General features: G+C 42.9%; 2 protein-coding genes across 3 annotated transcripts; one reads left to right on the forward strand and one right to left on the reverse strand.

The window, feature by feature from the left end:
* Nucleotides 1–1068: 1068 nt before the first annotated feature.
* On the forward strand, nucleotides 1069–11100 carry LOC146521131 (uncharacterized). Its single transcript, XM_085154422.1, has 3 exons — nucleotides 1069–1443; nucleotides 3885–4064; nucleotides 9459–11100. The coding sequence occupies exons 1-3, from the start codon at nucleotides 1272–1274 to the stop codon at nucleotides 10520–10522; spliced, it is 1416 nt and encodes a 471-aa protein (XP_085010548.1). The 5' UTR covers nucleotides 1069–1271; the 3' UTR covers nucleotides 10523–11100.
* Nucleotides 11101–14637: 3537 nt separating this feature from the next.
* LOC146521132 (nuclear factor 7, brain-like) lies at nucleotides 14638–19343 on the reverse strand. Of its 2 annotated transcripts, XM_085154440.1 has the most exons (4): nucleotides 19191–19343; nucleotides 15872–19089; nucleotides 15528–15708; nucleotides 14638–15156 (listed from the first exon to the last, which is right to left on the reverse strand). In XM_085154440.1, exon 2 carries the CDS (start codon nucleotides 19070–19072, stop codon nucleotides 17687–17689), a length of 1386 nt encoding a protein of 461 aa, XP_085010566.1. In that variant the 5' UTR covers nucleotides 19073–19089; nucleotides 19191–19343; the 3' UTR covers nucleotides 14638–15156; nucleotides 15528–15708; nucleotides 15872–17686. The 2 variants fall into 2 exon arrangements, with proteins under 2 accessions (XP_085010566.1, XP_085010567.1); XM_085154441.1 differs by having other exon boundaries at nucleotides 15872–19343.
* Nucleotides 19344–23612: the final 4269 nt, after the last annotated feature.

The following is a 23612-nucleotide window of genomic DNA, read 5'->3' on the forward strand; positions in this document are numbered from 1 at the left end:
GAATTCAGATATGGGAGAACCAGCTTCTATCCCACCAGTAGCTCAGACTTTATCAACTCTCTCCCATAGAGAATCATAACGTGCTTCTTGGGGATATGCCACTTAAACTAGTTGTCCATTATCAACTGTTTTAAAAACACACTTACAACATTTGTGACTACAGCTGCAGATATTATCCTGCAGGTTTCTGTCAGAAGAAGAGACAGTTACTAGTGTGCACTCTGTCTGATAACTAGGTGTCCTTGGCATGAGTGGTTTAAAACTGGAAAAGGCTCCACAGTTGAACCTCACAGTATTTTCATTTGTTCAGAATTACAGATGGTTTGTTAGCAGTTTCTATCCTGTCATAATAAAGCTGTGCCTGTAAGGCATCTGGATTTCTGCTGTGATGAGGCTGGGCTGCTGTGTTGCAAACTGTGCCCCATCAAAGCAGCCTCATATTTGACCATCCATACTGTATTAGACTTCATGTAAAGACGTTTTTACAGCTAAGAAGAGTCTGATGGTGTCAACAATAAGAACATATTGAAATGTAGTTCTCTGATGGAGCGTTTTAGACCTTCTACTTTATTTTAAGAAGAAAGTCTTTAACTCCTTTTTCAAACACAGGTTAATTCATTGCAGGTACAAGTGGGTTTGTTTAAATAACAAAATGAGATTAATTTATTTTATAGTGTAAGGGCCAGTAGGCAGGAGTATGCAGGTGTAGCCTCAGGGAGCAGTTTCCTATGAAGCTCACTATTAAAACCCCTGAAAGTCAATGTCACAAAAATGCCCAACATACAGGTTTTTAGCACTTACAGTACTATTGTTGAAGTTTGGTTAAACTTTGAATACCCAGCTGTACACAACAACATCGCAATAACAACATTTTCAACAATGTTATAAATTTCTTGTGACAATCACCTTTTTAAAAACGATGGTTTCAGTAACACCACAAATAACACAGGCATTAGAGGAGAATTATAAAATGTGACAGCGTGTCATTGTCATGGTAACGTGTGTGTATCAGTTCGAGAATCCGTTTATCTCTTTTGTCCCTCTCAGGACTCCGTAAGATTTGGGACGGTTTGCAGGGAGTCACGTGACCGCGCACGGCAAACCACAGCAGAGCAGGGATAGGAGCTGCGCTTGCGCAGACATTGGTCCCGGTTTGATTAAGCGGGCTGAGCTCAGACACAAAGTAAAGTATCGCTCCTGTTCCTCTCGATCAAACATCAATAAAACAGCGTCGCTGCCGCTTCTATCGACCCGCCGCAGCTGACGCAGCCATGTGTTCAGCGGAGTCTCTGAGAGAGTTCATACAGGAGAGGCTGACTGCTGTTTGTCAACAAATCTTCTGCGAGGTTCAGAAAACCATCGTCCAGTATGAGGAGGAGATCCAGCGTCAGCGCAGGCTGCTGGATATCAGCCGGAGACCCGACACACACTCACACGGCTCAGGTACGGACGTGTGCTGAGCTCAGGTTCCTCTCTGCTGATGAAAACACGAAAGCTCGTCTCCGGGATTTCTCTGATGTTAGCTGGGAGCAGAAAGCTGTTACCTTGGTGATTAATTTAATTTCGGAGTCAAATTTGTGTAAAATGTCAGACACTGGGCGTCAGCTAAAGACTGCAGTCAGGTGTGTTTGGCTGCCTTTCACAGTCGTACTGAAACAATCAGTGCAGTTTGAGTTCATCTGTGAGATCATTGTTTAGCAGGAGTAAAACCCTGAAAAGAAATAAACGCCTTGATGCTGATAAAGCAGCGAGTTTAAGGCCAGCATGTAGTTCAGGTGTTTAAGTCTTGAGCTGCCCCTGATTTCCTCATATGTTGCTAAACATAGTAAGTATAGTATAAAAAGCAAAACATAGTCTTGTCCCGTGAAGAAGAAGAGCCACCTCCACAGGACAAGACTCAGCGGTCCATCTGCATCTTAAGGATAAAGGTCACTCTTTCGAGGATGCCAATGTTCACATTTTGGACAGAGAGGACAGATGGTTTGAAAGAGGAGTGAAAGAAGCCATCTATGTCCACTGTGAGCGACCATCTTTGAACAGAGGCGGTGGTTTACGACACCAACTGTCTGCCATCTATAATCCAGTTTTGAGTTCCCTCCCCAGACGCCTTAACGCCCACTCACATACTGGGCCATCTGACCTCAGGAAATCACATGATAGGGTGGGGCCAGGTCTCACAATGAGCTCACACAAAACCTTGGCTGATTGTGAGACACACACACATTTTCACACCTTGACTCATGTGATTAGGTAGAGGATCATTAGGGGGTCCTTTTGTCCCTGTTTGTTTAAATCTGAGACTCTCCACCATTTGACCTTAGAACTGAAGAAGCTCCTCAGATGAGAGGTGAAACGTCTTCAAACAACTTAAAGAAGTCCAGACGCTTTTCTTTCCGAGCTCCTTAGACTAAACAAGAAGATGTGTCCAAACTTAGCCTTTTTTTTTTATCTTGAGCTAATTGAGAGGGCATGAATTTCTACATGAACATCTATGTCCACTGTGAGCGACCATCTTTGAACAGAGGCGGTGGTTTACGACACCAACTCTCTGCCATCTATAATCCAGTTTTGAGATCCCTCCCCAGACGCTTTAGCGCCCACTCACATCCTGGGCCGTTTGACCTCAGGAATTCGCATGATAAGGTGGGGCCAGGTTTCACAATGAGCTCACCCGAAACTCTGGCTGATTGGGACCCACACCCATTTTCATGCCTTGACTCATGTGATTAGGTGGAGGATCATCAGGGGGTCCTTTTGTCCCAGTTTGTTTAAATCTGGGACTCTCCACCATTTGACCTTAGAACTGAAGAAGCTTCTCAGATGAGAGGTGAAACGTCTTAAAGCAACTTAAAGAAGTCCAGACGCTTTTCTTTCCGAGCTTAGACTTTCACTTTTTTTTCCTATAGGGCATTTACAAAGATCTGCTGATGTTCTTAAAGTTCATGTTTGAGTTTATGTCTTTCTGTATAGTTTCTGGGATGATTAGAATTTAAGTTACATTGTTGGAAATAGTTTATTTTGATGCAAATTTGCATTATAATATTTTTTCCTACAGTGTATATAAAAATTGCATCTCAAACATAAAAAAAAGAAGACACTAAAATTTCCTGTGGTTGGAAACTGTTTAGTAGAGATGGCACGATACCACGTTTTTATGTCAGATACTGATATGAATCTGATATAGTGTATTTTATACTCAAAGCTTTTTTATAAATATCTCGCTGCATTTTCTATAAGTTCATAGTCAAGTTTTAAAAACCAAAACACTAAAGCTATTCTGTATGCAAAAAATAGCCTGCACCCAAAATATTTCATAGTTCAGCATTTATTTATTATTATTTGAATTTGATGATCTGTGACTTAAATCTGCTGATCTTAAGGTTGGTTTTTGCCTCCCCCAGTCTGCCAAATATTCTTGGGCAAGATACTAACACCAAGTTGATCTTCGATGCATCCATCAGAGTATGAATGTGTGTGAATGTTAGCTAGAAGGCAAAAATGGGTAAATGTTGCACGTTTTATACGCTCTTTGAGTTATCCTGGAGAGTAGAAAAGCGCTATATAAGAATCAGCCCATTTACCGTTTATCAGGCGTCACAAGAAGATAGGGAGGGTGTCGTGGTATCTCCTCGGCTTGCTGTCTGTATGCATCAAAAACAAACTAAATGAGGCTTCAACCTTGGTGGTTTCAGAGTTTCATCTCTGCTTTTTGAAGATGATGTGAATTTCTTGGCTTCATCGGGTGATGGCCTCCAGCTCACAATGGAGTAGTAAACAGCTGAGTGTGTATATACACATATATTTATATTTGTGTGTGTGTTTGTGTGTATTTTATTTCTTTTAGGTTTTTTTTTCCATTTTTTTCCCTCTATTTCTCTCTTCAGAATTCCAGGAGAATCCAGAGCCTCCACAGATGAAAGAGAGACAGGAGGAGGAGCCCTGCAGCAGTCAGGATGGAGAGCAGCTGGGAGTGAAGCTGGAGGCTGACGGCGTCAGAACTGATGATGAGTGGCTCAAACTGCTGGCGACCACCTGGAAACCCGATGTAAAGCTGCACAGAATAGGTTTGTAAAACTGGGATGATTCACAGGAAGAAATAAAGGTCAGAACTTTAATAAGCAGCAAGAATGCATCACGTTTCTGTTAAAACCAATTAAGATGCTTCAGTAACAGAGTTGATTGAGATGTTCATTGTCCTTCAAAATCATTGAAAGCACGTGGATATGATATTTCTTTGGAACAGAGATGGGAACAAGTCATTATTTTGCAAGTCTCAAATCTTTATCCTCAACTTTGAAACTTTGAATTTCAATACCCATTTAGTCTTTTTTAAACAGTGTTGCAAATATATGTTAAATGTAAATAACAGACCATATGTTCTTTTAAAAATCTGTATTTATCTTGACACACAATGAAACAAGTGTAACTGAACTTACAAAATATACACAGAGTAATGATAAAATATCACCTCCATTATACAGCTCAATTAAACTTGGCTGCAGTAATAGTCCTTCTTTAAACTATAAATTCACAGAATAAACATTCAATGAAAAATTTCAAAAGCAGACAAACAGTGTAGACATTCGTGAAGTACAAAACAAAGATTCATTGCAGTACATTTTTTATGTGTCAGTGTGCAAGTTAGAAAGATTGAAAAACAAAAATATATAAACTGAACAATGAACAGAAATGTGCACTTTAAGTTATTTCAGTTAATTATTCTGCATTTGCAAAAGACCAAACTGGCCAAAACTCTGCTAGTCATTTGTGCACAATGAATGATGCCATCATAGCTGAAAACTCGCTTTTGTTTTGCACATGCATTAAATTGAAGTCGATTACGCCGTTTAAGCATCATAGGATAAAAGACTCTCTTTTGAGGATGCCAGTGTTCACATTTTGGACTGAGAGGACAGATGGTTTGAAAGAGGAGTGAAAGAAGCATCTATGTCCACTGTGAGCGACCATCTTTGAACAGAGGCGGTGGTTTACGACACCAACTGTCTGCCATCTATAATCCTGTTTTGAGATCCCTCCCCAGACACTTTAACGCCCACTCACATCCTGGGCCATCTGACCTCACCCGAAACTCTGGCTGATTGGGACCCACACCCAGTTTCACACCTTGGCTCAGGTGATTAGAGGATCATCAGGGGGTCCTTTTGTCCCTCTGTGGGGGGAAACTCCCACTAGGTTTAAATCTGGGACTCTCCACCATTTGACCTTAGAACTGAAGAAGCTTCTCGGATGAAGGTGAAACGTCTTCAAGTAACTTAAAGAAGTCCAGACGCTTTTCTTTGCAAGCTCCTTTGACTGCGGTGACCTGGATGACTGAGAACCTTCACAGACATTACTTAGGTTGTTTAATATTTCCGCTAAGTACTCTTTAAAATACCAGAATAGGAAGGATGGTGTAGGTTTAAAAGGGAACCCCGGCTTTTAAGACGTGATTGCGCTAAAATATGTACTGTGCTTTCAATAACACATTTGGCGTATTTTAATACCACATATGATTTCCTTTTAAGCACATTTTATATAAAACCGATTTACCAATAGGCCACCATTGTTATTTACTTCTCAATGCACTCTGGGTAGTGACGTCATACGGTTGCACCGCATCAAGTTCACAGTTAGCAGTGCATTGGACATGGCTTCTGTTCAACCTTTGCAGTTTGGACCAGAGCAACCGAGAGAGAGGAAGAAAATAGTTAACCAGCACTTAGTTTTGATGAAGATGAAAACAATCCGTCACATGAGGATGAGAGAGTGAGGGAAAACTACTGGTGTGTATGCGGCTACTGCTTTTCAATGGCAACCGCGACTAAGCGTTTGTTGTAAAGCACCTAAACTTTTTGAAGCCGTATGTTATTCCAGATGTTCTTTGGGCAGCCCTTGTTAGCCTCCATGACCGGTATTCGGTCTTTAAGTAATAACGTGATGAATCGTGCTTCCGGGCCCAAAGTAGTCTGCATTTAATAAGACTGTTGTGTTTTTAACATGTTTTAATGCTTTGTATCTTGTTCTGTTTAATCTCAACAAGCCCCTAAAAACAGTCGGTGATCACTGTCGGCTTCTCGGTTTTTATTACCGCTAAAGTGTTTTTAAACACTTACGATGTAACTACAGCCCATGCAGCAGTATATTGATGATTAACCTCGTATTGTGGATGGATTATCTCAGCTGTTCTCCTGACTGACATTTGGTCCGTTTATAGCATCCTGTCATGCGATTGCACTTGTCCCTATAACCATTGGGAACTCTCAAATTAATTTTTATCGAATGGAAAAAGTCCATTTGTTAGTGTTCACCCTCCAGCTTTACTGTCAGTGCGCCCCAGGGTGGCTGTGGCTACAATGTAGCTGCCATCACCAGTGTGTGAATGTGTGTGTGAATGGGTGGATGACTGGATGTGTAAAGCGCTTTGGGGTCCTTAGGGACTAGTAAAGCGCTATATAAATACAGGCAATTTACCATCTCTAGTATTGATGTAAAACCCCCCTTGGTTACAAAGACAAGGCACTATGTATGTGTATGTGTAAGAACGTGTGTGTGTGTGTGTGTGTGTGATGCGGGTGCGTTTGTGTGACCTCCTGCTCACCAAAAGGATCATGAAAGCTGGAAGCAACATCAAACAGAATCTTTACAAGGGATGTGTCTGTAATAAAACACTACAGCCTCCTCCCAGAACCTCGAGAGGCTGGGGAGGGGGACAAAGGAATGTCTTGATCCTATAGTTTGAACTATGACTTTACAAATTTAAGAACTACAATGACAACATTCAACAATTAGACTTAACAAAGTTACAAGTCGTAGAACATTTTTTCAAGTCTAAAGTCAAAATATTATAGACTTTTTGTCGCACTTAAATGTTTCAGATCATCAAACAAATTTAAATGTTAGACAAAGATAAGCTGAGTAAATGCAAAACGCAGTTCGTAAACGATGAGTTCATTTATTAAGGGAGAAAAGTTATCCAAGCCTGCCTGGTGCTGTGTGAAAAAGGAATTGCCCCCTTGTTAAATAACAAATTAACTGATTAATCACATCCTTTTGCAGGCTGAGTCAGGAAATCACTTTAATAGAACCTTTCTGACAAAGCGAAGCCGGCTAAGAGATCCCAAAAACCAACACCATTCCACAATGTAAAAAAAAACATGAGAAACAAAGTCATTGACATCTATCAGTCTTGAAAGGGTTACAAAGCCACATCTAAGGCTTTGGGACTCCACTGAAACACAGTGAGAGCCAAATGATGCACAAATGGAGAAAACTTGGAACAATGGTGAACCTTCCCAGGAGTGACTGAATGACCAAAATTACTCCCGAGAGCACAGTGACAACTCATCCAGGAGGTCACAAAATACTCTAGAACAACATCCAAAGAACTCCAGGCCTCACTTGCCTCAATTAAGGTCAAAGTTCATGACTCCACTATAAGAGACTGGGCAAAAATGGCATCCATGGCAGAGTTACGAGGTGAAAACCACTGCTGAGTACAAGTAACATAAAATCTTGTCTCAGTTTTGCCAAAGGAAAGTCTCAATGATCTCCAAGACATTGGGAAAATATTCCGTGGACTGACAAGGCAAAAGGGAAACTTTTTGGAGACATGTGTCTCTTTACATTTGGTGTAAAAGTAACAACAATTCTGAACAGGAACATCATTTTCACAGTAAAATATGGTGAGGGCAGTGTTGGTGGACTGGGGCTGTTTTGCTGCCTCACACCTGCAAGGCTTGTTGTGGTAAATTGAATCATCAATTATGCTGTCTACAAAAACATCCTGAAGGAGAATATCCGACTAGAGCAGGGCGATATGGCCAAAAATATTTCTCACAATATATATTTGAAAATTTGCGATAACGATATAACTGACGATATAATTTCTGCGAGACAAAATACAACTCCACAACTTTACTAGTGCTGAAAGTTTAACCAAAAGGCATTTCCAGTAGAAATGTGCTGACATATCCTGAGTATAACCATGTTTAATATCCACTGAAGTTAAAAAGAGGTGCTTTGCTACATTAAACTGCAGTGTGTCAAATAAAAAAGCCTACGTATTTTACGGACCATAAGGTGCACGGGATTATAAGACATATTAAGCGAAACAAAGCAGTCAGATAAATCAAACTTTATTCAAATCATTCTTCTTGCTTCCTCTACTTCTGTACCATTGATTCATTAATGCTGTATTCTATCACAGCTGCTCTATTCCCATGTTGTTGCAGTATATTATTGACTAACCTTCTATTGTGGATGGATTTTCTCAGTTGTTCTCCTGACTGAAGTTTGGTCCGTTTACAGCATCCTGCCATGAGATTGTATTTGTCTCTAACCATCAGGAACCTTCACGTTAATTTTTATCGAGTGGAAAAGTGTTAGCGTTCATCCTCCAGCTGTTTATGTTATGCTAACATAGCTGTGTCGCTAGCGATCACGTAGCACATCATTATAAACCAGCTAGTCCAACTTCAGTAACCTTACAAACGTCACTGCTGTTTAGTTACCGGTCTTCATTTATGTTAGAAGTGATAGCAGAGCTATACGTTTGAATTTTTTCAGAAATCTCTCAGTCAGAACATGCTATATCATGCTTAGGTAACTAGCAAGCTAACTTCCTGCTAGCTTCTAACTCTGTTAAGTGTAATAAATTCTGTTTTCATGGATGCCTGGATGTTAAACTTCATAGTTACACCTGGTAAAGCAGCAATGCTGATGATTTTATTAAAGATGAAAGAATTTAGACAGTTTTTAACTCTCAGGGATGCTGCAGTGTTCGTTTGACTTTGGGACCTGAAGTGGACGGAGTTTAAGACCCAGATTTACGGGCGCCTTATACGGCAATAACGACGGCCCGCTTGCATGTTCTACAGAAAAAAAAAGTGCTTTGTTGTGTATCTGATGGACAAACACCAAACCAGTTCCACATCACTGAAGTGGCACCATTTTTACAAACTAATACTGGTTCATCCATTTCACTCAACGATCCGCTTTTTCCCTTCTCATTCTCTGTTGCCTCCATGCTTTTTCGGCCATGTGCATATGAAAACAAAGGCACTGCGCATGTGCGTTTCACCCATATTGTATCGCGATATTTCATTTTCTTATCGTTGCTTAACATTGTACCGGTATTACCGTGAACGGTATAATATGGCCCGGCCCTATATCCGACCATTTATTAGAGACTGAAGGGCACTAGGATTCTGCAGCAGAATAATAATCCAAAACACACCAGCAAGTTCACCTTAAGAAAAACAAAATGAAGACTTCGCTGTGGCGTGACCGTAAAAAGCCGGTTTTTCGAAAACCCTCTAATTAATGAATTACAACAGTTCTGCAAAGTTCAGTGGGCCAAATTCTCACTATGTAGAGACCTGTTTATGGTTCAGATCAAAATATATTTTCTCTGGTGATTGTTGTTTTAGAAAAAATTTTTTTTCCATTTCTCTTTTCAGATGTCCAACAACTACATGTCTGTGAGGAGGAGGAGGAGGAGCCACTCGCAAACCAGCCAATCTATAGCGAGGTGAGGAGCTCCAGTGTAGACCAGGAGGACCCAGACCCTCCACAGATTAATGAGGAACAGGAGGATCTCTGCAGCAGTCAGAAGGGAGAGCAGCTGGGAGTGAAGCTGGAGCCTGATACCTTCATGGTGACTCCTGCTTATGAGGAAAGTGACCACAGTGAAGCAGAACCAAACAGTGAACAAATCTCTCACAGCTCTGCTGAGAGCGAAGATCAGGAAGAAAGCCACCATGTGGACTTGGGGTCACCTGAAAATGCAGAGGTGAAGAAAAGGAGACATTGCAGAAAGAAAAGTGATAGTAAGAGAGTAAAAAAGGCTGCTGTGTCAGAGAGTCAGGGTCAAAGTGGGACAAGAAAAAAGACTGAACAATGTGACATATGTGGAAAAGCTTTTCTGTTTAAGTCACGCCTGATTGCACATGTTAGAGTTCACACAGGTGAGAAGCCTTATTTGTGTAGCACCTGTGGGAAAGTATTCAATTACAAGTCAAAATTGGTTGTTCACACAAGGGTTCACACAGGTGAGAAACCATATTCTTGTAGCATCTGTGGTAAAACGTTTCTCCTTAGATCCCTTCTGACTACACATTTTAGAGTTCACACAGGTGAGAAGCCATATTCCTGTAGCACCTGTGGTAAAATGTTCGCTTCCAACTCAAAAATGAATGCTCACAGAAGGGTTCACACAAGTGAGAAGCCATATCCTTGTATGACATGCGGAAAAACTTTTAAGAGTACAAGCAACCTGAAAATACATGTCAGAATTCACACGGGTGAGAAACCTTATCCTTGTATCACCTGTGGGAAAGAATTTAGTCAATGGATTAACATGAATCGTCACATGAGGTGTCACACAGGTGAGAAGCCATATAGTTGCAGCACTTGTGGAAAAAGTTTCCCTCATCAATCAGGATTGAAAGCTCACACAAATTCACACAAGGGAATGAAGGCTGTAGAATCTGTGGAAAAGGATTTTGTTAATGAGATACGATAATTGATATTGCTTAAAAGTGTTATATTCAGAAAATGTGGGACAGAGTCATAGCAGTGTGTTGGTAGTAGAGCTCACACTGACCAGGAGTCAAATCATTACAACACCTGAGTGAAAAGATGACCAATATTTAAATCAGCATTTTCTGTCCAGAGCAGTAAAAACTCTCAGCATTCTTTATTCAGTTCATTACATTATTCTTATAATTGTATCAGGGAAGCCCTGATCTTACATTTAATGATGGTTAAAATTCAGTGTGCTCCTTTTCTTCCAGATCATTGTTTAGTTCTTTTGTTTATCAACGTGTGTTAAATTTTAAATAAATATTTAATTCATTCAATTAAATTATTTTTGAAGGGCAATCGCTAACATATGTAAGCAGCATAAAAGACAGTTCTGTCTCATTTCAGAGTTTTTCTTTGTTTTGTTGTTTTTTAAAGAGATGTACAAACAGATGTTGTTTTATTTTTGTTTTTTTTTAACATTTAGAGAACATGCAGCACAAAAGTGATTCAATTAGTGTTTGTTTATTTGTGTGTTGTAACAATGCTTTTTGATAATAAATCCTATACTATTGCAAAGCCTGTTTCTTTCCCTTTAAATGGAGCCACATTTATAAGGAAAATGTATTTGTGGGTTGAGCAGCAGAGTATGTAGATTGCATCCATGACAAACCGCTTGTTCTGCTATTGTTTCTTGTGAGCTTCCAGTAAACCAGGTGCTGAAAATCAGGTGGCTGATTGGCTCCTGATTAGCATGACCCTGATACAGCAGTCCATGGGTATCTGCTCTAAGCATGCCACATTTAAAAGATTTAGATAGGGTCCATGCTATAGGGCTGTTTCAACTTGGTATTCCACAAAACCAAGATTCAGCATTATTTGGAGTGAGACAAAGTACCATCTCCAAACTGAAGACCAAGTTACATAGAATGGGAATGTCATAGATAATTTGCGACGTGTATGTCACAGGAAGACCGTTTCCTCACCTCATCAGCACTGAGGATCTGTAGGAAGTCTTCTTCAGATTTGCAGTCAAGCGTTTCAGGATGATATGGCTGATAGCCCTCTAACAAATTTGGAACAGACTGGACACAGTCAGTCTTTTGTCGTTTTACTAGTCCCCCCTAGGGCCCCCATTCGGACCAGGGCCCAGTTCAGCAGCGCCGCACGGTCCCACAGAGCCCGGGGCAGCCCACCCGACCCCACCACAGAGAAAACTGCACCTACCCCGTCATCCACTTATCTTTCAGACTACACAAGACAATAGACACCCAGGCTGAGTTCTTCCTCGACCTCTCTTATATCTCTCCCCACCTGCAAAGTCAGTTCCTGGAGAGAGGAGAGCTCCTGCGAGATGTAATAGCCTCCCCCCTCCAGTTGAAGAGCCCCCCAGGTGGCTTGATGCACCGGTGGCACACTGTGCCAGGGCTGAGCCCCCATACACCCACCCGCCCACAACCCCGGCGACACACCAGCCAGGACCCCAGCCCCCAAGGCCCAGCCAAGGCACCAGCCCGGAGACGGAGCACTCCCAGAACCTCACGCCCGTCCCGGACCCACCCAGGGACAGCCAGGCTACCAAGTCAGTAACCCACGTCCGTCAGCACAGACCCTCCCCTAGCCCTGCTGCACGCAGCCACGAGGAAACTGTCGCCTAAGAGCCAACAGAGCCCTTAACAGGCCATGACCGCTACCCCGGGTTGAGCCCCCCAAGGAAGAGGCTCCTGGGGAACCCCCTGACGCCCTAAGCCTGTCCCTACCCCCACACCAATCACAACAGCGAAGGTGGGACCAAACTATGACCCCCCACCCCCACTAGGTGATGGAGCTGATCAAAGGAGCCCAGAGCAATTGATCTGATCTGGTGGCAGAGGCTGTATCAAGACTAATGTAATTTAATAGATAATTTCTATATTGGTTGGAATTAAGATTATTTTTATTTTTCCAGTTCATGAGGACTGTTTTCTTGGCTATGCATAGGGCAGTGAAAACCATATGGGCTATATTCTTTTCTGTAGTGACATAATCTGATCTGCCCAACAAACACACTAAAGGGGAAGTTGGAATGTTACATTTCAGACACTTTGATAAGTCTTCACATATCTCGCGCCAAATTTTCTGAACTGGTGGACAGAACCAAAGAGCGTGGATATAATTGTCCGGTGAATTGGTTTGGCAGTGTGAGCAGTTGTTGGTAGACGTAAAGCCCATCTTGAACATCCGATGACCTGTATAGTGCACTCTATGTAGTAATTTGTATTGAATTAATTGAAGACTTGAAAGGTTTAAATGAAAGGTTTTTATCTGAGACCAGAAGTTTTGGTCTAAGTTAACTGATAAATCCACTTCCCATTTTGCAATAGGAAGTGATATTGATTCATTTGTTTTAGAAAACATTCTGTATATTTTGGAAAGTAATTTTGGGGTTTTAAGAGTAAGAAATTGTACCACACTTGATGGTGTTTGTAGTTCAGCTTGACCAGGTTTAAATGTCTTTTTTACTATGGATTTAATTTGTTGATTAGAACTACCTAACTTTCAGCACTACTTCTCAGCCAACAGGCTTCAGTTTATCTCAGGATGGCTAAGACATACCTTCTTAGACGAACCTTGGCTAGATGTAGAACAAGCACTTTGCAATAATCTAGAGATTTCAGACCTACCATTTATCAGCTCAAACATCCTTCAAAAGCTCTTCTCTGACAGCAGGGTGGAAGTTTCTAAAATTAAGTCTCAACTGAGTCTTCATTAATCCCATGCAAACATACACCTATCTGGAACAACCCTGACATATTACAAAACAATAATATGATAAACTTTCCAGATTGGAGTGGTAAAGGAATCAAATATTTAGAACATATATTAGAAGGAACAGAATTTATTCCATTTGACAGACTAGTTACACAATATGGGATCAACAAGAAAAGATTTTTAGAATATCAACAAAATCAACAAGTTAGAAATATCCTGTCTCAGAGTGACGCTGAAAAACTAGTTCATGCATTTATTACTTCCAGGCTGGACTACTGTAATTCATTATTATCAGGATATCCAAAAAACTTGCTGAAAAGCCTTCAGCTAATCCAAAATGCTGCAGCAAGAGTACTGACAGGGACTAGAAAGAGAGAGCAGATTTCTCCTGTTTTGGCTTCCTGTTAAATACAGAACTGAATTCAAAATCCTGCTCCTCACATACAAGGTCTTAAATAATCAGGCCCCATCTTGTCTCAATGACCTTGTAGTACCATATCATCCTATTAGAGCACTTCGCTCTCGCTCTGCAGGCCTACTTGTTGTTCCTAGAGTATTTAAAAGTAGAATGGGAGGCAGAGCCTTCAGTTTTCAGGCCCCTCTTCTGTGGAACCAGCTTCCAGTTTGGATTCAGGAGACAGACACTATCTCTACTTTCAAGATTAGGCTTCAAACTTTCCTTTTTGCTAAAGCATATAGTTAGGGCTAGACCAGGTGACCCTGAATCCTCCCTTAGTTATGCTGCAATAGATGTAGGCTGCCGGGGATTCCCATGATGCATTGAGTTTTTCCTTTCCAGACACCTTTCTCACTCACTATGTGTTAACAGACCTCTCTGTATTGAATCATATCTGTTATTAATCTCTGTCTCTCTTCCACAGCATGTCTTTATCCTGTTTTCCTTCTCTCACCCCAACCAATCACAGCAGATGGCCCCGCCCCTCCCTGAGCCTGGTTCTGCCGGAGGTTTCTTCCTGTTAAAAGGGAGTTTTTCCTTCCCACTGTCGCCAAAGTGCTTGCTCATAGGGGGTCATATGATTGTTTAGATTTTCTCTGGATCTACTGTACAATATAAAGTGTCTTACGCTATATAAATAAAATTGAATTGAACTGAATTGAGTTAATTTTGATAGAACTAGTAATGTAACTAAGTTACAACCCAGATAGCAAGGAAACATTGAAACAACGTTGAGTCAATATCAGGCGACGTCATTGAATCAACGTTGAAGTGTGACGTTGACCTAACGTCACTCTTGCACCCTTTTTTAATGTTGAAACAACGTCAGGTTTTGATGTTGAATCAATGTTGAAACCTGACATTGAAACAATGTCAGATTCTGATATTGAAACACTGTTGAGCTATGGTGTTGATTTTCCACCTCTTTCGCACAGTTGCTTTTTATTAAAACAACAGTTAAATCATGACTGGAAATCTACCTTTCTTTATAGGTATTTTAACCAATACTAAACTACTGCATGTTTCCATCAATACTTAAACCACCTAAACACATAATTGTACTTATTCCTCAAATTGGACACCCTTTATAAAAAAACAACAACAAATGTCTCACAATGTATCATGTCAATATTAATATCCTAAAATAAGAAAGCATTGCATGTGATGTAACAGAGAAAAAAAATAAACAAAAAAAGGTCAATAGGCATGTTTCGTTTGCTAAATACTTTATTAAAAGACAGTTTCCTATTTACATTTATATGTTTCACAGAAGTTTGTAATTTTTTACTCTGGGATGGGGATACATGATGTGCGTCCTGCACCACCCATACCCATACGATCTGGGGCGTATCGGAGCCATTTCTGCACTGCTTGTGCAAAGACAAACTTGGACATAGAGTTTGCCCCTAACTGCTGCGTCAGGCCATCTAGGAAAAAAATACACACACAAACAAAAAAAGTGAATTAGAGCACATGAATAAGCTCTTGTTAACTGTCTTCAGCGGGGAGAAAGTATGTAAACTCCTAGGCTGATAAACATGAAAGTCACCAGGCGTAAATCTGCAAACTGCCGCATTTGATTCCCAAAGAGCTATGAGCTGTGATAAGTGATAAGTCTTAGCATGGTGTGCCGTGTATCCTTTAAAACAAAATAAACATGGGGTCCTCGGGCTGTACAACTACAACCCGAGGACTAAACAAGCCAAAGACCAAAGACTCCATCTTCAGATTAACCGGACATGAAAGTCTTGTTATTAAGAAAGACAAAGTAATATAGCAAAAAAACTGTAAAACTTACCACCATATATGCATTTGCAGAGCGCGGTATCTTTAAATGCCATTTTTTGCTTTGTCTGGTCCTTGGTTTTTTTCCCTGCCCAGTTGAGTACCGAGGCCAGCTCGTTTGTAATGGCATAAGCCATTACACGGCGGACTCGCACCTCCAGTGTGGTCCCTCCAATCAAGGCAAAGCGTCTCACCTATAGACACATTTTAAGAGATGGAATTAGCGTGTCTCATGTCTTAAATGTGTATGCAAGTGCTTGTGTGTTTAATCAACAGGCCGTTGTCATGTATTTAAATCACATCTGACAGCTATTACACTTTATAGTTACAAAGTGTACATAACCTTTATATACTTACCATTGCCTTATTTGCCTCTTATGATTGAAAAGCTGCCTCTGCATTGTTTAGCTCCTCAATGTTGTGCAAGGGCAAATCCAGAGGCAATACCCCAGCATCTACCGATTCATTGCAACAGGGATGGCGGATGGCTCTGACCTCCTCACGGAGTTCGTTAACAGCTGTCGTCAGGTCTGATAGCATAGCTAATATCTTTTGTGAGGTCGCATCTGTTTAAAAAAACAATTCCAGAAAGATTAATGGCTTAAGCAGTGAGAGGCGAAAAACTAATATATAAATGATAAACGCAGTTTACGTGTGGACAAAAGGTGCAAACGCAAGGTAGGTGAGCGTGCATCGTAAAGTTAGGTGAGCGTGCAACGTAAAGTTAGGTGAGCGTGCAACGTAAAGTTTGAATTGAGTGCGAATCGAAGCGGGTGCTCTCCAATCATTAAAAGTAACAAAGTCATTGAACACATTTATACAGTTACCTTTGCGTTTATCAATTATATATCACAGATTTACAATTTTTTGTAGTACTATGCTAAAAAGCAACTACAGAGCGAAAATCTGGGTCAAGCGCCGAGGCGACGGCAAGAACAAAGGAACCCTCGAAGCGTTAAGCTAGCTTTGTAAGGGAATATAACGGAAAAGTATGAAATGAAAATGTTTTCTTTGTTGACTTTGTTCGCAGTGCAATTTATTTGTTGCCGGATTGTAAGATGAAAGTAGACACAATTTCGGGCTCCCACATTTTGTCCGAAACTTTACATTAACAAGTTTGTTTGTTTTTTTTACTGTTATTCAAATGCAACCGTGGAAATAACGAATAGAACAAAAGTCATTCATTCTTACCTTATATTAATCGTGGTGCAGGCCAGTGCAGTGCATGAACTGATGCCTTCTCCGGTCAATTCCGCTGAGAGTAAATCTAATGTCCCTCTCTACTGTACAAGACAATGGTTACCTGAAGGGATGTACCACTGTGAGAGGGGGGGCTATGGAATAGTCCAAGTGGTAGCAGCTGTAAGCGGTTTCATCAGTATTTCAGTGTTGTTTCAACATTGGTTTTGTGTTGACATTTCAACCCTGACAATTCTGATGGTTCAGATGGAAAATCAACATCTGTTCAATGTTTCCTTGCTATCTGGGAATTGTAAAGTAACTTACACGACACTGCTCTTCACACATGTTCATTATATTCTGATGATCCTGGATGGAGACAAACTACAGATAAGTGTGTTCAGCCCAACTAGTTGATCTCATTACAGCAGTTTGATGTTTCCCTTTGAATCCCCCTGAAGATACTGACAGTGAAGCACGAACATAATACTCCAGCCTTTCAACTCTGAGCTTATTCAGTTCTATTAATACACTGAAATCTCATTTGTGTCATGAAGAAAGTCTTTAATCAAACAGAATTCAAAGATAAGAAACATTTCATATATGGAGTTAAACATGAATCATTGTTTCAACAATATATTTATTGTTGTCATAAACAGACAAGAAGACAACAACAAACTGCTCCTCCCATTCAACACATGTCAGTCCATATCACAGCAAAATAAATCATCTCCATTTACACATCAAATAGAAACATGAATCACTTGTAATGATTAGAAACTTGATAGAATTTCAAATCTAGTTTGGGGAGTCATTCAGTGACAAACAGTGAAATGATTTTCCATGTGAAAAGGTGGACAGCAGAAACAGAAAGAAACAGTGAGAACTAAAAGAGAAACAAAGAGCTTTGGAACAACGAGGCAGCAGGAGGACAGCTGCAGTTTAACAGCTTCAATTCACTGACAGGAAACAACATTAGAAATATCATCATCCTCAACTCAGCTGCTGCACTGACACTGACACCTTCAACGGACACACGTTCAATTTATCAACAGTGCTAATGTAAGGAAACATCCTGTGAGTGAAAGTGTGTGTGAAGGTGTGTATGTGTGTGTTAGTATCAGGATCAGAGAACGACAGCTTTCCTCTGTTCCAGTCCAGATTCACTCTGATCCTCTGGAGCTTCTTCTGGAATGAGAGATCAGTGAGAGGACCTGGTGGTGACCATGCTGAGTATTCACCTTCATCAAACCATATTATCCATAATCCAGACCATATGTCTCCCTTCCTCTGCACATACTCTGCTAACACACCCAGTCCCCACGGTGTACTGTCTCCTACATCAACATCCCAGCTGTGAGTCCCTGAGTTAAAGCCCTCAGAGCCCAGGACAGAGCAGGAATGATCAAACCTCTCTGGATTATCAGGAAGCTGCTGCTTCTCTCCTCCTCTCACATTGGTCAGATCTTCAGACAGGATGAGGTTTGGATCAGCAGTGTTTGGGTCCAGAATGAGAGGAGTGTAGGAGACCATGTCCTTCATGTTGTTCCAGATGTTGAAGGTCAGGTTGCCCAGGTGTTTGGCCTGGTCTATCAGAGCTCCTGAGGGCAGCTGTGGATCATCCAGCAGGGGGCAGCGCTGGACTCTTTCCACTGCAGCCTTGTAGTTGTGCAGGAATGCGATGTCTTCAGCTCTCAGCTCCTCCTCTGTGGCTCTGACTGTGTCTGAAAGAGCTGCTATCTCTCTGCTCAGAGCCTCCATCTTCTCCTTCATCATCCCACTCTTCTGCTCCTCTTCCTCCCTCAGTGCAGCCAGCCTGGCCTCCTCTTCCTCTGCTAGAAACTGGTGAAGCTTCTTAAACTGCTCCTTAATCTGCCTCTCTGTGTGTCGGGCCTGGACCTTAATGTGTTCTGCTGTTTGATCAAACTTCACTTGAACTTCTTCGCAAACCTTTAACTTCTTCTTTAAGGGCTCCAGAGTTTCCTGAAGTTTCTTGTGTTGTCGTGCAACTTCATCGATGGGTCTGAATCTGTGATTGGTGTGTTTTTCTGAGTCCTTGCAGATGACACACACTGGCTGCTGATCGTCCAGACAGAAAAGTTTGAGTTTCTCAGAGTGCAGACTGCAGAGAGCCTCTGAAGCTCTCTGATATCTCTCCTGTAAGAACAAATCACACAAGTTCTTTAAAGCCTTGTTTGAAGGTGGATGCTTCTTTGAAGATCTTCTCTTACAAAGTGGACACTCGTTTTTTGGTCTCTCTTTCCACCATCTCTTCAGACAGACTTTACAGAAGCTGTGGCTACATGACAGAATAACAGGATCTCTGAAGACCTCCATACAGACCGTACAGCAGAGATCCTCCTCTGATCTGGAAGCCATTGAGTCTGTGAGTGAAGCTGAAAACAGCAGACAGGAAGTACAGTCAGTCCTGGCTCCCCTCCCTCCTCTACCACCTTCACTGAAACTTCCTTTGAGTCGTGTTTTTGCTCAAACTCACCTTCAGTGTGTGGAGCGTCAGCAGCTTGAAGCAGCAGTGTTGGAGTTTTCCACTTTTCTCTCCTGTAGCTGGACTCACTCAGAGGAAGCTGCTAGTTTGGTCTGAGCTCAGTCTGATCGTCTGTGCATCTCTCTTTACTGTGGACAAAGAACTTCCTGTTTCCTGGTTTGTCACATTTGAGTGATGTGAGGGGAGGAGTAAAATGTTGCTGTTTCACTTTAACCCTTTAAAGCCGGCCGGAAAAGGCATGCTCCGTTTTGTGTATCTATTATTAAATCCCTGTAGAACCTGCGTGTCCTAAGCTGACTAATATGCTCCTAATGTCACGGTTTTCCAGGGCAAACCATGGGATGTGGGGAAGGAGGAGAGACTCTTTAGTGAAAACAGTGCGTTTGTTTACGGTGAGGTAAATAACAGATGCACACAAAATCCCCTAGACTCCCATGTGTGTGCTCCCCGCCATCGTGTTCCTGCATACCCTGTGCGTGCTGGTCCCTCGTTCCACCCAGGGGCGGATCTAGAGAAATTTTCTTAGGGTGGCATGAGGGTGGGAAAATTGAAGCCCTTTTTTTCCCCCAAACACATATGCAGGTGGTTACATATGGTTAAAATGATTCAAATGCAGTAAGTATACATGTTTTTCATATAAATATAGTCTACAACTTAATTATTTTCTTTAGCCCATATAATTAAACACTTTACTTACATAAAACATGTGAGTTTTGATGCTATGTACTGTATAGCCTGTATGATAAATAAACATGTAGCCCAATAAGTATAAAATCCAGAATACTACACAACATGGGGCGGTTCATTTACAAACACAAGTCTAACTTAAGTTTCACTGTTTTTTGTTAGAAAACAGTCACATTGTTACAGCTTAAATTACACAAAATGTCAGAAATCTGCACTGTCATGAAAAATTTTTTGGAGGGCCTGAGATGTCCCCAGAGAGGTGGCGTCTGATACCCAACCTGACATATAGACACAGACATACAGGCACACACAGATAAAAACATCCATTCCCACCCTCATGCTCTCATAGGCAATTACTCCACACTCAACCAACGTGGAGACAGACATAAAGAGACGCTATACACACAATCACACTCCCCAAGCATACTCTACGAACCGGGTCTAGGTACCCTTGCCCCTGGAGGGGGGAACTGTACCCAGACCCAGGTGGTGTTACACTTTTCCCTGCGGTGGGGAGAAGCAGACTGCCCCGACTCCGCAGCAGCAGGGAGGCCCTATATTCCAGACCCCAGTCGGAGGGCCAACTCCTCCTCCTAGCCCCCCCGCTCCAGCAGGCCGCAGAGAACGGGGGTGTGAGAAGACTCCAAACCTCCCTCCCTTGTAGTGTTGATGTATGTGTGTTCTAAGGTGCATTTAAAACCCAGGAGGGCATGGAGCTACCTGCCAGAGAGCAGCAGGTAAGTGCAAAGCCCCTCCTGCTAGCCCTCAGTGTCTACGTGTATGTAAAATTGAGAGGTGGGCAACGACGCCAGGGGTGAGGTGTACACCCTGATGGTGATTTGGATTCCGTGTAGCGTGCCCACCCCCAAGATCCTATATGTATGTGTAATGAGAGTGTGAGTAATGTGAATGTCTACGTTGTGAGATAAAAAAAAAAAAGAAATTTAAACCGGGTCAAGTTGAACTACAAACACCACCAAGTGTGGTTCAATTTCTTACTCTTAAAACCCCCAAATTACTTTCCAAAATATACAGAATGATTTCTAAAACAGATGAATCAACATCACTTCCTATTGCAAAATGGGAAGCAGAATCATCAGTTAACTTAGACCAAAACTTCTGGTCTCAGATTTGCTTAAAAACCTTTCATCTAATTAGAAATCCCAGTCTTCAATTAATTCAATACAAAATACTACATAGAGTGCACTATACAGGTCATCGGATGTTCAAGATGGGCTTTACGTCTACCAACAACTGCTCACACTGCCAAACCAATTCACCGGACAATTATATCCACGCTCTTTGGTTCTGTCCACCAGTTCAGAAAATTTGGCGCGAGATATGTGAAGACTTATCAAAGTGTCTGAAATGTAACATTCTAACTTCCCCTTTAGTGTGTTTGTTGAGCAGCTTAGATAACATCACTACAGATAAGAATATAGCCCATATGGTTTTCATTGCCCTATGCATAGCCAAGAAAACAGTCCTCATGAACTGGAAAAATAAAAATAATCTTAATTCTAACCAATATAGAAATTATCTATTAGATTACATTAGTCTTGATACAGCCTCTGCCACCACATCAGATCAGTTGCTCTGGGCCCCTTTGATCAGCTCCATCACCTAGTGGGGGTGGGGGGTCATAGTTTGGTCCCACCTTCGCTGTTGTGATTGGTGTGGGGGTAGGGACAGGCTTAGGGCGTCGGGGGGTTCCCCAGGAACATCTTCCTTGGGGGGCTCAACCCTGGGTAGCGGTCATGGCCTATTAGGGGCTATGTTGGCTCTTAGGTGACGGTTTCCTCGTGGCTGCGTGCAGCGAGGCTAGGGGAGTGTCTGTGCTGACGGACGTGGGTTACTGACCTGGTAGCCTGGCTGCCCCTGGGTGGGTCCGGGACGGGCGTGAGGTTCTGGGAGTGCTCCGTCTCCGGGCTGGTGCCTTGGCTGGGCCTCGGGGGCTTGGGTCCTGGTTGGTATGTTGCCGGGGTTGTGGGCGGGTGGGTGTATGGGGGCCCGGCCCTGGCACAGGGTGCTGCCAGCGCATCGAGTCACCTGGGGGGCTCTTCAACTGGAGGGGGGAGGTTGTAACACCTTGCAGGAGCTCTCCTCTCTTCAGGAACTCACTCTGCGGGAGGGGGAGATACAGGAGAGGTGGAGGAAAATCTCAGCCTGGGCGTCTATTGTCATGTGTAGTCTGGAAGATGAGTGGATGACGGCGTGGGTGCAGTTTTCTCTGTGGTGGGGTCAGGTGGGCTGTCCCGGGCTCTGTGGGGCCGGGTGGCGCTGCTGTTCTGGGCCCCGGTCCGGATGGGCCTGGGCCCCCTTTCCCTGGTGGGTTGCGGAGTATGGGGGTGCCTACTGGGGTCAGCGGGGGAGCTGGCCCCAGGGAGGGGTCACTTGCCCCTCCCTTTCTTCCCTCCCCATCTCCAGCTGCCTCCCTCTTCCCGCTCCACCACAATCACCCACACATGCAGGGCCTTGGGGTAAAGGTGTGTCACCAGGGTGCAGTGGAGGCTTCCCCCCCTCTGTCCCCTTCTGGCTTCTTGTGCCTCAATTTTATCTCACAACTTAGATATTCACATTACTCACACTCTCATAACACATACATATAGGATCTTGTGGATGGGCACGCTACACGGACTCCAAAAGACCATCAGAGTTACACCTCACCCCTGGTGTCGTTGCCCACCTCTCAATTTTAAATACACGTAGACACTGAGGGCTATCAGGAGGGGCTATGCGTTTACCTGCTGCTCTCTGGCATGTAGCTCCATGCTCTCCTGGGTTTTAAATGGACCTTAGAACACACATGCATCAACACTACATATGAGTGGGCGGAGGGAGGTTTTGGAGTCTTCTCACACCCCCGTTCTCTGCGACCTGTTGGAGCGGGGGGCCAGGAGGAGGAGTTGGCCGTCCGACTGGGGTCTGGAGTGTGGGGCCTCCCTGCTGCTGCGGAGTCGGGGCGGTCTGCTTCTCCCCACCGCAGGGAAAAGGGTAACACCACCTGGGTCTGGGTGCAGTTTCCCCCTCCAGGGGCAAAGGTACAAAGACCCAGTTCTTAAAGTATGCTTGGGGAGTGTGATTGTGTGTACAGTGTCTCTCTATGTCTTTCTCCATGTTAGTTTAGTGTTGAGTAATTGCATATGAGAGCATGAGGGTGGGAATGGATGTTTGCATCTGTGTGTGCCTGTATGTCTGTGTCTATATGTCATGTTGGGTATCAGACGCCACCTCTCTGGGGACATCTCAGGTCCTCCAATGTATGGAGGCCTATCTCCCCCACCACTTCCCCTGCCGGTGGCAGACACCCTCAGACATCGGTGCGTTGGTGGTTCTTTGTGTCCGGGGATGGGTTCCCGGGTACACACCGGCTCACTCCTTGGTGGCTGCTTATCGGGGCCTGGAGCCTGGGACTCGCTCGGGCCACTTCTGGGGTTAGGGTTAGGGTTAAGCAGGTATGGAGGAGTTTTGATCTTCTCCATACCTGCTTCATGCCCTGGTGGACGGGGCTGTGGCTCCCCACACCCTCTAGCAGATCATTACATGAAGGAATCTTTTAAAAACAAGCGCGTCCATGCTCACAGGTGTACACACGGGTGCTCACACACACAAACTACACCCTTTTTGGCTCCTACATCAAAGCACACTGTGCGCTGTCAATATTACGTGCGGCACAACAATGTTTAATATTTAGTATTTACTGTTATATTCCCATATATCATTGTG

This window comes from Neolamprologus multifasciatus, chromosome 3, assembly GCF_963576455.1.
Source record: "Neolamprologus multifasciatus chromosome 3, fNeoMul1.2, whole genome shotgun sequence".
Lineage (NCBI taxonomy): Eukaryota > Metazoa > Chordata > Actinopteri > Cichliformes > Cichlidae > Neolamprologus > Neolamprologus multifasciatus.